This window comes from Macrobrachium nipponense, chromosome 33, assembly GCF_015104395.2.
Source record: "Macrobrachium nipponense isolate FS-2020 chromosome 33, ASM1510439v2, whole genome shotgun sequence".
Classification (NCBI taxonomy): Eukaryota; Metazoa; Arthropoda; class Malacostraca; order Decapoda; family Palaemonidae; genus Macrobrachium; species Macrobrachium nipponense.
Window position 1 is genome coordinate 12,042,410 of NC_087219.1, and position 13,112 is coordinate 12,055,521.

Sequence of the window (13,112 nt, forward strand, 5' to 3'; positions counted from 1 at the left end):
CAATCATAAAAGGAACAGGAAAAACACTTGGGGAGATAACAGATCCCTGAGGAACACCAGTCATCAGAAAGAGGTAGATAAAATACCATCAAGTAAAACACAGACTACCTAATATAAGCTTTAAATAAGTCTTCAGAAAAAAATGAGTGAAGCAACAAGCAACATTTTTACCTGAGCTTTATGTCTGACCTCAAATGCCCCTGAAACTCAAGAGGTATCTCAAGTTACCCCCTACCTAACCAGTAACAATGTTCTGAAATGTTCAGATAAGAAACTGTGCCATTCGGTTTGTTTGGAAACTGGGCATCTGTAGAGTGGTAAGGAGTGAAATATTAGATGAATCAGAGTGATCACCATTCCTGGGAACTGGCTCTTTAAAATAAGATCGACACAAGTGTTTAGGATACAACACATAAGCAAGTAAATACTGTGCCTCTGTAAGGTACCCAACATAGTCCCCAAAGATTGGAGAACTCTGTGGACCTTGGATATTAAAATTAAACAGGCATAAAGATGGTACAAAGATGAAGGAATAGAATGGAATATACAATTTAGGACAAAGGACAAGCACTGGGATCTAAGAGGTCATATAGCTCTGAAAAGGATATTGGGAGTAAAAAGATTTTAAAAGTGTAGCAGAAAGAAAAATTCCCAGCTGCAGTGAAACAATTATGGGAGCGCACTGATGGTATTGACCCCACTTGAGGGGACAGATAAAAGACAGATAGAATCATTTGCAGTTATTTGGCATAACATAAATTTTCCTGATGCTGGTTTCATTATTCATACATTTCAAATTTTAAAAGGATTCTGCTTAACAGATTGCTTCAGAAGCAAGAGCCAGTGCCTATGGCCAACTTAATGTAGTATTACAAAAACAAAGCACCAAAAGGTTCCGTGTAGAAAGTGGTTTTTCGAAAGGAAACAGCTGGATTACCACATGACAATTAAAAGAGGAATAAGTCAAAATGCACAAGTTTTTGGAGGTGATTGAAGCTAAACTAAAGGAAATACTGGAAGGAAATGTAGACGGGCAAATAAATTTCCTTTTTCAAAAATCCTAGCAATAGGCTTGGGAGGTTGCAAATTACAAAAGTACCCCATACTCCCAATAGTACCCAGCAGTAAAGTGCTTCCCCTGCTGCCCAAGGTTGCCTACAATACCCACCCATGAACCAATTAAAGTAGGGGCTCTCTCATAACTTGGGAAGTCCAGCATAATCAAGGCTGGTCCCTACCTTTATCACATTTCAAAACTAAGACAGGAAAGCTTTGCAGCTCTTTGGAAAACCAGGAACAGGGCTTGGTAGTGCAAATGCCCTGCAAAACAATACCGACAATGCTCATGAGATTGAGATTTATAACAAATCTCACAATTGCAAACTTGAACAAAGAACAAGCAAAAAAAACCAAGCCAAGAGCAACTCCTCAGTAGACTTTTACAAATAATCTCTATGGACATTACTAGTTTAACCCACCTCTCAAAAAGCTCCCTTCTCCCAAAAAGTCACAGTTTTGTCTCTCCATAAATCTAATCCTCAGGGTGACAATCCAAAGGCCTCACTTTGCTTAAATTTCTAAAAAATTCTGCACATAACATTTTGCACAATCTTGTTAACAAACAAACAAACAAATCAGTCAAATAACATACCCTCCCTGAGGGAGGTGATAATTTTTGGTGTTGTAGATGCAAATATTATTTTTGCAACTGTCACTTCTCTGTCATCACTGCAGGTTTACAGATTTTCATTTCTGTCTCAGAAAACTTGGATTCTGGACTCGGTCTAGATAAATAAGGCCAGTAACACTATTTCTACACCAATGATTCTGCCTCAAAGATTTTTTTAAACATTCAAATTTTTCTATGGATCATGACTTCAGTCTCACTTGAAAATGAAGTCCTCTACTATTGCCTTCTTTGCACATAATACTTTTTACATTATACAGAAGTTCCTCTACTTATGAATGAGTTACGTTCCGAACAGCTGCACGTATCTAGAATTGTTCGTACATTATCATTTTTTCTCATACTAAAACACAATACTAAAACTGTACTACATTTTATATTTTTATTAATACGAATGATATATAAAACCTAAATACATTAAATAACATTAAGTAAATTATGGTAACAATACAGCAAGGTAAACTTTTAATTTACGAATCATGCTTGTTCATATCTCTGAAAGCTCATAAGTTGAAAGTTCGTAAATAGAGGAGCATCTGTATTTAGGATGAATTTCCTTTTCTAGTGTAACATTGTCAATGTTATATCATATTCAGCCCTTTTCACTTAGTTTTACTTAGTTTATTCCAAAACTTTTACCTTGAATAAATTCCAAGATTTTAAGAGGTATCCTTTTGGAAAATGCTGCTGAATATTCTGCCCCAAGGAACACTGCTGTATTCCGTTCATCAAGTTCCTGCTTTACAACATGATCTTCCAGAGTACCAGTAAAAGAACTACGTTGTCCATGGATGAGTTCCACTATCAGCTACATCAGTTAATTTGTCAAAAACTCACTTCACGTGAATGGCTGCAGGAAAGTGCAGATGAATGGCCTCCAATTCTAGAGAGTCATTTGCCTTCAAAAACTTTCCAAGAATTGCACTCCCTCATTTCCAATGGTTTCTCTCCAGACTGACTACCAGTCATCTTATGACTTGTGAAATACTTTTGCCAAGAAAACACTTTCTCACATTCACTGTTTCAGAATGAGTTACTCAGTAGATTTTTAAAACAACAAACATGAAAATTACTTTCCTGACAACATACTTTCCTAAATTTGAAACATCTATGCTTTGTCCCTTCTGACCATTCACAAAACTTGTAAGGGCACTTTTTTTTTAAACACTGTCCTACAATCACTGCTGACAAGTGGCTATTCTCCATTGTGGCTTGTCATATGTTTTGTGAGGTCACGTTTATCAGCATATCCTTTCGGGCATTTACTGCACTTGTATGGTTTTTCTCCAGTATGAGTGTTCATGTGCCTCAAGAGTTTGCTTCTCGCATAAAATGCTTTCCCACATTCACCACATCTAAATGGTTCCTCCCCAGTGTGAATAATCATGTGACTTAAGAAATTATTCTTGTGTGAATACGCTTTCCCACACTCATTACACTTGAATGGCTTTGCTCCTGTATGACAATTCATATGAACTGTGAGGTGACCTTTCTGAGAAAACGCTCTTCCACATTCTGGGCATTTATGTGGCCTCTGTCCCGTATGACTGTTCATATGAACAGTGAGATGACCTTTCTGAGAAAATCCTTTCCCACATTCACTACATCTGAATGGTTTCTCCCCAGTATGACATATAATGTGGTCTTTGAGATGAGATTTCCTGCCGAACGTTTTCCCACAGATTAAACAAGTCAATGGCTTCTTCCCAGTGCAAATGTTTGGGTCTGCTTTTATATTACTTTTCAAGATTGCTCTTTCCCATTCACTGCTTATTAGCTTTTCCCTCTCTGTGTGAATTACAACAGGATTCCCTATAATGTTACAATCTTCTTTATCAATTATACATGAATATTTCACTTCCCCTTCATTTTCCTCGTATCCCTCTGGATCTTCCTTCCCCTCACATTTTTCTGACTCAGTCTTGACTATCACGATGGGATCAAAAAGCCCAGATACTATATCATCACTGATTGCACTACAGCCATCATGACTAGCTGGAGACACACTTAATGGATCTTCAGTTTCTGCGCTAAATTCCCGATTGAGTTCAGAGATAGATAACGGATCTTCAAAGTCCTCCACTTCCGTTTTCACTTCAGCTTTGACAGGAAAAATGAATCTAGTATCTTCAGTTTCACTTTCCTCATGAACTTCTTCATTTTTTATGAGAACTTTTTCACTTTTCACATGAATGTTTTCACTTTTCACATGAACTTGTTCAGGAAGTTCAGGATTCATTTCTGCTGTTCAGGCCTCAGATATTGTAGCCTTATTATAAACTTGAGTACACTGCAAGACCAAAATTTAAATTTCAGTATGTAAAAGACAGGTCAATTTTTACAGCTAGTAGTCTGGGATAAAAAAAACATATAGTATCTACAACATACACTAATGTGTAGCTTCCTATTAAATAGCTCTGATTTTCTTAAAAATGATTGAGTTGCATTTATCATTTCTTCTTCATGAAAGTCTGCTACAATGACAAAATAGTGTTTATGAGAAGGTTACAGAACCATGCAATTTTTCGAAGTCATGCACATGAACAGAGTCACACTACAAAAATTCACAAGTAATATTTTTTCCCTTCAGGACATGCTGGTTTGCAAGAAAAATGATACAAAACAATTGATAAAACTGCTTTACTTACTTTTGTGGAAATCTTTGTAAATCTGATTCACTAGAAGAGCAACTTCATTGCACTTAAGATGCTGTATGTGACATATCTGAGAACCAAACTTCATTAAAAAAGTTGGAGAATAATTGTACTACAATTAATGACTTTTGACAATTCAGCGGTCAGTGTTAACATGTAATCAAATTACACTAAAAAACAAACTTTCACAACAATATCATCTTAAAAAAGCAAAAAATTCAGTTGAGTAATACCCATACTCTTGGTGTCAGAATGAGATGAATCCCCTTTTTGAAGAGGAAAGGTCTGAAATGAGAAAACGCAATGCAAAATTAGTGGTATGATTTTAATGGCTCTATGCAAAATATGAATAAAAATATAAAAATGTTTGATTGAAAAGTTTTCAATGAACAAGTCAAGTGTAGAAATTCATTGCAACAGCTGTTTGACAAGTGGTATGTATAACCCAAACCAACCTGCCTATAATTGTATGAGGGCCTTATCAGATGGCAAAGAACATTCTCCTAACTCCTTAGAATCTTAGTATACCTGTATATTAGTCAACCTGGAAATCTTTGATATCTTATATCACTACCTACCAGACTCTCACTATTAAGCAACCAAATCTCTCTCATCCTTATTTTCAATTAAAACAGACAAACTCTCCATTAAGATTCTTTGTGTGGCATGCAAAATGGTCTTCTTTGCCAAATTATTAACACTCATTTCCAGCCATCCATATCTGTGATCATAACCAACAAAAATTACCTACCTGCCCTTTGCAACACAGGAAATAAACCCACTCAGATTTTTCAAATCAACCAGTTTTTAAATTAAAACTTAAACCGTGCAGTTCACTAAATATAGTATAACAAATATTATTTTCATTATCATGACCACAAAAGTAATATAAAGTCCCATTACCAATGCCGGCATCAGATTTGGAGTCAGCTCCAATTACAGGGATGACATTTCCATGATATAAAACAGGTTCTAAAGCAGAAAATCCACTTTGTGTCCTGGGGAGAAGACTTCAAGCTAAATACCTGCAACCCTCAAGCTCCAATGTTGGAGGGGAAGTGAAGTGCTACCCAGACAATTTGAGTACCCTTCAAACCTCTCCCTACTGGCCAACTTTCTTCAACCATTTCCTACTCTGCTATACATCCTGACTTCTAACCCTTTGGCATATTATCTCTCTTTTTTTTGTTTTGTTAGTTCCTTTTTTGAATTTTTGAGATACACTTATTCTGTATCTCATACACACAGCCTGCAAGATTATAGATAACAATAGAGTAATAAACCCTATAGAGAGAGAGAGAGAGAGAGAGAGAGAGAGAGAGAGAGAGAGAGAGAGAGAGAGAGAGAGAGAGAGAGAGAGAGAGAATCAACCCCTAAACCTACAAATAACACACTAAGCAAAATTAATACAACATAATAACAAAGAAAATCAAATATTTACAGAGACCAAAACATAGAAACAAAAAAACTGTCCTCTCTATTTCTGAAAATGGGGACCAGACAGAATATCTTCCCCCCCATCCTCCATGTTTTCCCCCTCCTCCCATCCATACCCTGAGGCCTAGATGCTTGGAATAGACTAATGACAAAAAGCATCCCATCTTACCAGGAATAGACTAATGACAAAAAGCATCCCATCTTACCAAGTGCAACTAAGTAATGAATGAACACCGAGAGAGAGAGAGAGAGAGAGAGAGAGACGAGAGGTCGAATGAAGATAGAGAGAGAGAGAGAGAGAGAGAGAGAGAGATACATTTAACCTTAAGGTAAAAAATAACAATGTATGAAACAGGATGAATAAAGAGAAAAGGAAACTGCATGAATAAAGAGTACAACAACTATAAAAATAAATTACAAGTTTTATAATTGTGTATATGTACATGCATACAGCACATGTATGTATACTATGGTACAATTGTATGCTTTACAGCACACATGTATACATTACATAATTAATAATGATAGATACTATGTTGTACCATACAAAATTTTTGCTTTTTCAACCTTGATGTCACTGATACAAAACTGTACTGTTCTTATAGATGTTCATAATGGTACTGTAACAAAACAAAAGAAAATTGATAAAATATTAAAATAACTAAATCTGCACAGTACTATACTTACATTAAAGTACTATACAATAAAGTCAAGGGTATCTTTTCAGTGAATGGAGATAGAGTAAAAAAAATAAGGCACCAATTTTGGCTAAGAAAAACCTAAAGGGAATAAGTTATATTCCACTGATATACTAGACACAATTACAATCATAAACATAATATTTCAAAACATTTTTATTAGAATAATACATCTGCTGCACATATTAATAACAAACTCATTAACAGTACACCAACACATAAAAGAAAACATCTTTTACTGAAAGAATCATGGTACTTAAGAGAAACAAAGACATTTATGTCAGTTCTTTGTAGGCAATTTAGGATGCAGTGGGTTAGTGCGACTTTTCTTAGCAACATTCACTTCATGGTGTGACAACCCTGCCTACACAAGTTTGGGTAGAAGAGACTCTTTAGCATTGGCAGGCAACTCTTTTAAAAGGACACTGAAATCAAACCAACAGGTAGAAAGGACCCTTTAGCCTTGGCAGGCAATCCTTCCAAGAGAAAGTTTTGTACTGTGGCCATCCATGGTCTTAGGTTTGAGGTAATTTATTTGGGGGTACAATTAAGATATTTTTCTCCTTTTTGTTCGCTCTCCTATTTTTTTATAAGGGTACTGTTCTCAGTCCATTGATATTTTTTGCAGACAGTGGGGCCTCTGTATTCGCATTCTCCGGATTCGTGGACTCACGCATTTGCGGATTTCTCTCTGGACCATATCTACACAGTATTTGCGGGAAATTTGCCTATTCGTGGTAGTATTTTTCTATGAGAAATATCCACAAATTCCTGGTTTTTTTTTTATCAATTTCATCATAAAATGCACTTTTTGTGATAAAACTTAAAAAAACCAGGTATAAAAATTTTTAGTGGGTTTTTCTTGAGTTTTAACTGTTCTCAGCACTTTTATAGGGGTTCCAGCTATTCATGGATTCTAACTATTCGTGGAGGGGTCTGGTACACATCCCCCGCGAATACAGGGGGGACCACTGTATGCAAGTGATATGGCTGTTGGTCTCAAAAACAAGATTGTTCAGTACACCGATGATGCAACATTTGTGGGTGTAGTAAAGTCTTCACTTATAAAAAATGAAGCTGCCCTCAGCCTCAGTCGGGACGTGGACTGAGTCAGTGCATGGTGTAGTCATTGAGGTATGAAGCTGAATTCCAGTAAAATGAAAACTATTGAATACCAGATCTTATACAGATTTTCCAAACTAGTATCATCCTCTTCGGTGGATGGGATTCTGCTCAATGAGTTGGTATATTTTAAAAGAGACCTTTCCCAGTCACAATTCATCCCTGATCCTCTTTTCCTGCCAAGAGCAACCAGATTCATGGAACAGCAGGCACCAGCATGCAGTCAATGTGCCTCGCTGTCAAACTTCTCTGTTCCAGAGGTCCTTATACAGGCAGTCCCCGGGTTATGACGGGGGTTCCGTTCTTGAGACGCGTCGTAAGCCGAAAATCGTCGTAAGCCAGAACATTGTCAAAAATCCTAAGAAAACCTTACTTTTAATGCTTAAGGTGCATTCAAAACTATGTAAACTGCTTTCTTATTGCATTTTTCATTAAAAAAAATTTTTTAAATTGCTTATTTTGCATTTTTGCTGTCATATTTCATCTGCCAGATCAGCATTTGTAGGCGTCATAACCCTGGAACATGTGTCGTAACCCTGGAAATAATTTCTGATGAATATAATTGAAAAGCATCGTAACCTCGGAACGTCGTAACCCGGGGACTGCCTGTATTCCTCACACTGCTTGATTGTGGAACAGCTCCAAAGAGGATGTTGTGCAACTGGAGCTTCAGACATTCAAGCGAAGAGGCAATGCATGCTGCCCTAAAACAATTCTCCTTGTAGTTTAACAATTTTACTTATATTTTTATTAATTTGTTAATTTATCTGTTTTTCTAGTAACTGATTTCCTCGTTTAGTACAACCCTTTACCTTCTGTTATTTCTTTTGAATGGATACCATATTCTTTGAAGCTTGAATTTCAAGTCAATAGGCCCTGTGGGCTTGTTCCACATGAATAGGGTTCATCTTCTGAATAATAATAACCATAATAATAACACTATGTTATGTCACTGCACTAAACACAATAAAATAGTGATTGTGAAACAGAATAAAAACATCTAAGTTAGTCATTTGTTGAAAGTACAAAACATACGTACATTAATGTATCATTCTTTACTAGTACTATACTGAAATTCTACTTTTAATCCTAAAGCCAGCCTAATCCAGCATTTAATAGAATTAGCAGCTGGTTTGTGATGAACTATTGAGGAAAATGTGGAAAATTAATGATACAGCTCAATGAATTGCTATTTAATGAACATAAAAATTGCAATACTGTACGTATACTAAAAACAAAATAAAAATGTAAAAATTTGACATACCATGCACTCTTAAAATAAAAATTAAAACAACAAATAAACTATAACAGGCTCACAGTAAAGTTAACTCCATTCAACCTGCTTTCTACATCAAACAGTCAGGGAAGATCTGAGCAATTTCATTCTCAATTCAGCCATTTCCTTTAATGCTTGTCAATCCATTATAAGATGGAAATATATCAGCTTATTACCAAAGACCCCAATGCAAAAGCATATAAGCTTGACTACCATATAAAAGCTGGAAATATTACACGGAAGTTTGAGAAATGAGATTCTGCATTGTCACTTGCCCAATGGTATGCATGAATGTGCTACATACACCATTATTTTCTGATTTCAAAGGGCACAAAAATAAGCATCTGACTGGTGATATTAACAGTGCAAGTAGTTTAATGCAAATGAAATCAATGCACATGGCAAGAGAAATTAATTAATATTTCTATTAGAAGGTATTTTTGTTACTTCCTATAATATTGTACAGGTACTGAATAGCTTCAGCAACAGATATTATAAAAGAGTGATATTCATTCCTCAGTGTAGCTTAGTTATTTTGTGCAAGTACTGATATATATGATTTTGATTTACCCAGCATTCTACAGAACCATCCTCCCTTTAAATGTCAAATCTGTCTGCACTCACAAATGAAAAGCAATATGCAAAGAAATGCTGAAATGTAAGGATCTACTCCTTAAAACAATATGCTTCAGCATCAATGTTTTGTGTTCAGAAATTTAATAGCTCAAAGTAAATTACCTCTTTATGAGAATAACTGAATTCTTCAGGATATTGCAAAAAATACTGAAAGTTAATGAAATATGAAGTACTTCCACAGCTCAGGGATCTCCCTAAGGGAACTCCCTTATTGAGCCTTGTGCTCCAAGCAAGAAAAGTCTTGAATCCTCTATGCATTACATGAATTAACCTTAGTGTTCTCTGCTGAGTGTCACTGGTACCTATAATGCATCAGTAGAATGTCTTTGTTCTTCACTGATATGAGTGCTTGTAAGGTACCGTATATATGAGGCTATGATGGTAATGGCAGGTGCTTGTGAGGTAAATAAAGGATATGATGATTACTGAAAAGTAAGTGTTGGATGAACCTGAGAGGGAAAGTTTATGTAACTAGTCAACTGTATTGTTTAAATGAGCAGATGGTTTGGTACATGAAAAATATCTACAAGGCTACACAGAAACTCGAGGCACGAAAAGGCCTCACAATGCTCAAATAATGTCTCAATAATAATGATATAGAAAATTGTATACATCTGGATGGCTGACTGTCTTAACCCTTTACCTTACAAAAAAAAAACCTCCTAATTCTTTGCATATGTATTGAAACTACATGGCATAACATACTATTCATGAAAAGATTATTGCTATTTACACAGCTTCAAAATTTTTGGGGTATAAGGTCATTTTATGTATAATGTAGTATATCCAAATTCAGTTTTAGTTACAGTAAATTACCAATATCTACTTTTGTATAAAACTATTAAAGTCAAGAAGGACTGAACTTCAACGGTGAATAAATGTACTTCATATACTATGCATGGTGCAAAAGTAAAAGTTTATATGTGCCCACTTTTTTTACAACATAGGTAGCTACACTAATCTGAGATTAAATTACTTATTCTTGCATGCTCACCTGACCAATATCTTGGCATAAGCTGTTCAAGATTCTTAAAACCCCAAAAAACGTTGTTCACTCCAGTTAACAGCAAAATCTCCACTCTAGAGTACAGTACAAAGTATTACTAAGTACAGACCTCTTGACTTGCATTTGATGATGTGATGACAGCAGCTACATAATAATCACCTATAAAAAGAGACAACACTCGTTACAAAAATCATCCTGTCTATGTCCAGCTGCTTGATACCAAGCTAAGATGATGATTGATGTGTGTGGTCAAGTACACCTGTAGGCCTCGTATAGTATGTAGTATGTATACCTATAGACTAATCAAAGCACATCCAAAAGTTAAAGATGACACCAACCACCAATATTGAGGATTTTTTTTTTCTGTGGCTCAAAGCATTACGGGCTGCTGAAGAGCAAGAGCCCGTGCCAGCATAAGGCTGGCTTAATCAATCATCATCAAACGTCAATATATTTTAGTGTGTTTTGTCAGATATTTGTACTAAATTTAATAGAAAATTATAATTTTTATGATAAAATTAGTATTTGGATATTACTTATAAACCTACTATTAATGTTACCTCATATCTTCGCACCTAATCCAATAGTATAACCCTTTACTCAGGCACAACTGATCTTACAGAGGAAAACATAGTCAAGGTAGGCTTAATATCCAAACTGACACTACAAGATTAGCAATAAGGTCAATTTCACTCTACAAAAACGAGGAAACGCCTGAGGGCAGCCACACCTTGGAGCATACACACACGCGGTCAACAGACGATTCATCCAGTAAACAATACATTTTGAAAAAAAAAGGAGGCATATACAACTTATTATCATGAAATTTACACAAATGTTCCCAAAAAAATTATTAATGAAAAGACAAGAAAGAAAAAAGGAGAGCAATAGAGAGGAATTAACCTAAACTATCAAGTAGGCTAACAGAGAAGGAGAAACAACACCGGAAGACAAAAGGAAAAGACTGAGTAGGCTTCTGGTGCCCTAACTAATTGTCTGTGTAAACTATCGGCCTCTACCATCTCCCAATACTTCACAAAATTTTTATCCTCTCATCAGATCACTCATTATCTTCACATCAAGAAAACCATACTTGTGCCGCAACAGTTAGGTTAACGTGGGCTACGTGGTCATCCTGCAAAACTGAAACATTCGGTTTCCACAAGCTCTCCCATGCAGCTTAATGCTTTCATCTCTGCTCATTGTAGACGACATATATAATGCAAAAACAGAAAACAAACACAATACCACACTTGAGGATATTAGGGTAAACAACCACATGGCCTGGCTCAACTCACCGACGATCACGGCTGGACACCCTCTGAAAAAGTACTTATAACGCGTCCTGACACCGGAGATGGGCATCAGTCACGACTTGTTGTTGGTGAGAGGCGGAGCTAAAGACCTCTACTCTCCTTTCGAAGTAAGTATTTTCTCCAAAGTTAGAAATTAAGGCCAAATTTAAAGCATTAAACAGACAGTAGTGACAAGGGTGTCCAACACAGTGCAAATCTCACCAAAACGCTTTCGAAATTTTTACTTACGCTTAAATATCTTAGAAGATTGACACCATCTCGATGTTTGTGGAGTCACTTGTGTCAACAAACTTCCCATTTCCTGTGATAAATCCGCACACCACTTGTACCCATAGACGCTGGGGCACTTTCATCACAACAATCACAACATGGTCCCTAACCATGACATTTTTAAGTAAACAATTGTTTTGGTAGAAGATGACGACGAAGCGTACACTAGATAATTATTTAAATAAACAGTAAAACATCAATATTTTACATATTTAAGATGAATAATTTGAAAATATTCATTATTGAAAAAGAAACTTGATTCTGACTCAAATTTAAGTACAGTAATACCTTGGGTTACGAATTTAATCCGTTCCAGAACCTGCTTCGTAACCTAAAAAATTCGTAACCCAAATGGATTTTCCCATAAGAATGTTATAAAAAGCAAATAATGCGTTCCATCCGACCATAAATAACCATTTCAATTCATATTTTTCCATTTATTTTTGTTCACTAAGGTTGAAAATTCGTGTAGGAATTACATAAAATTATAAAATTGAAGAATGAAATTAAATATAAACACTAGATTTAATATGCATACACAGTAAAACATGAACTTACCTTTGGCGATGAAGTGTGGCTGCTGGCTTGACGGAGACGGGAGGAGGGGAAGGGTGAGGAGGAGAGGGTTAGGGCTTGGGGGGGAAATCTCCCTCCGTGAACACTTCTGGAAGACTTTCTGGTTCTTTCTCTAGAGAGCACCGTTCACTACGATCACTAATTTTACGCTTACGCAACACTATGTTGTCTTTCACAATTTTGAAAAAATATTTTTCTATGAGCAAATTTTCTACATCGTCGAGAATATAAGGCCGTTGTTTCGTCAATACTGTGACACCTTTTGATGCTTTACTGGCTTTAATTTCTTCATTTTTCTTCAAAATAGTGCAGATCGTTGATTGCGACCGCTTGAAGAATGCTGCAATGTCTTTCACGCACTCGCCTTTATCATGCATTTGGATAATTTCCTTCTTCATTTCGACTGTAATCATCTCCTTCTTTCTTATGCTTTC

General features: G+C 36.0%; 1 protein-coding gene across 6 annotated transcripts in view; it reads right to left on the minus strand.

Annotated features, from left to right (window-relative positions):
* The window catches only part of LOC135202939 (zinc finger protein 568-like), a 29,335-nt gene that overhangs the window by 996 nt on the left and 15,227 nt on the right, over positions 1–13,112 (minus strand). Inside the window, exons 2-5 of one of the 6 annotated variants that reach the window (XM_064232418.1) lie at positions 10,505–10,675; positions 4,575–4,626; positions 4,336–4,411; positions 1–3,977 (exon numbers count right to left, since the gene is read on the minus strand). The exon at positions 1–3,977 is cut by the window's left edge and continues 996 nt beyond it. In XM_064232418.1, the coding sequence (XP_064088488.1) occupies positions 2,883–3,926 (1,044 nt within the window). In that variant the 5' untranslated portion in view covers positions 3,927–3,977; positions 4,336–4,411; positions 4,575–4,626; positions 10,505–10,675 and the 3' untranslated portion in view covers positions 1–2,882. Of the gene's footprint in view, positions 4,627–10,504; positions 10,676–13,112 lie in introns of all 6 variants that reach the window. The other 5 variants (XM_064232417.1, XM_064232422.1, XM_064232420.1 and 2 more) reach the window with 5 other exon arrangements.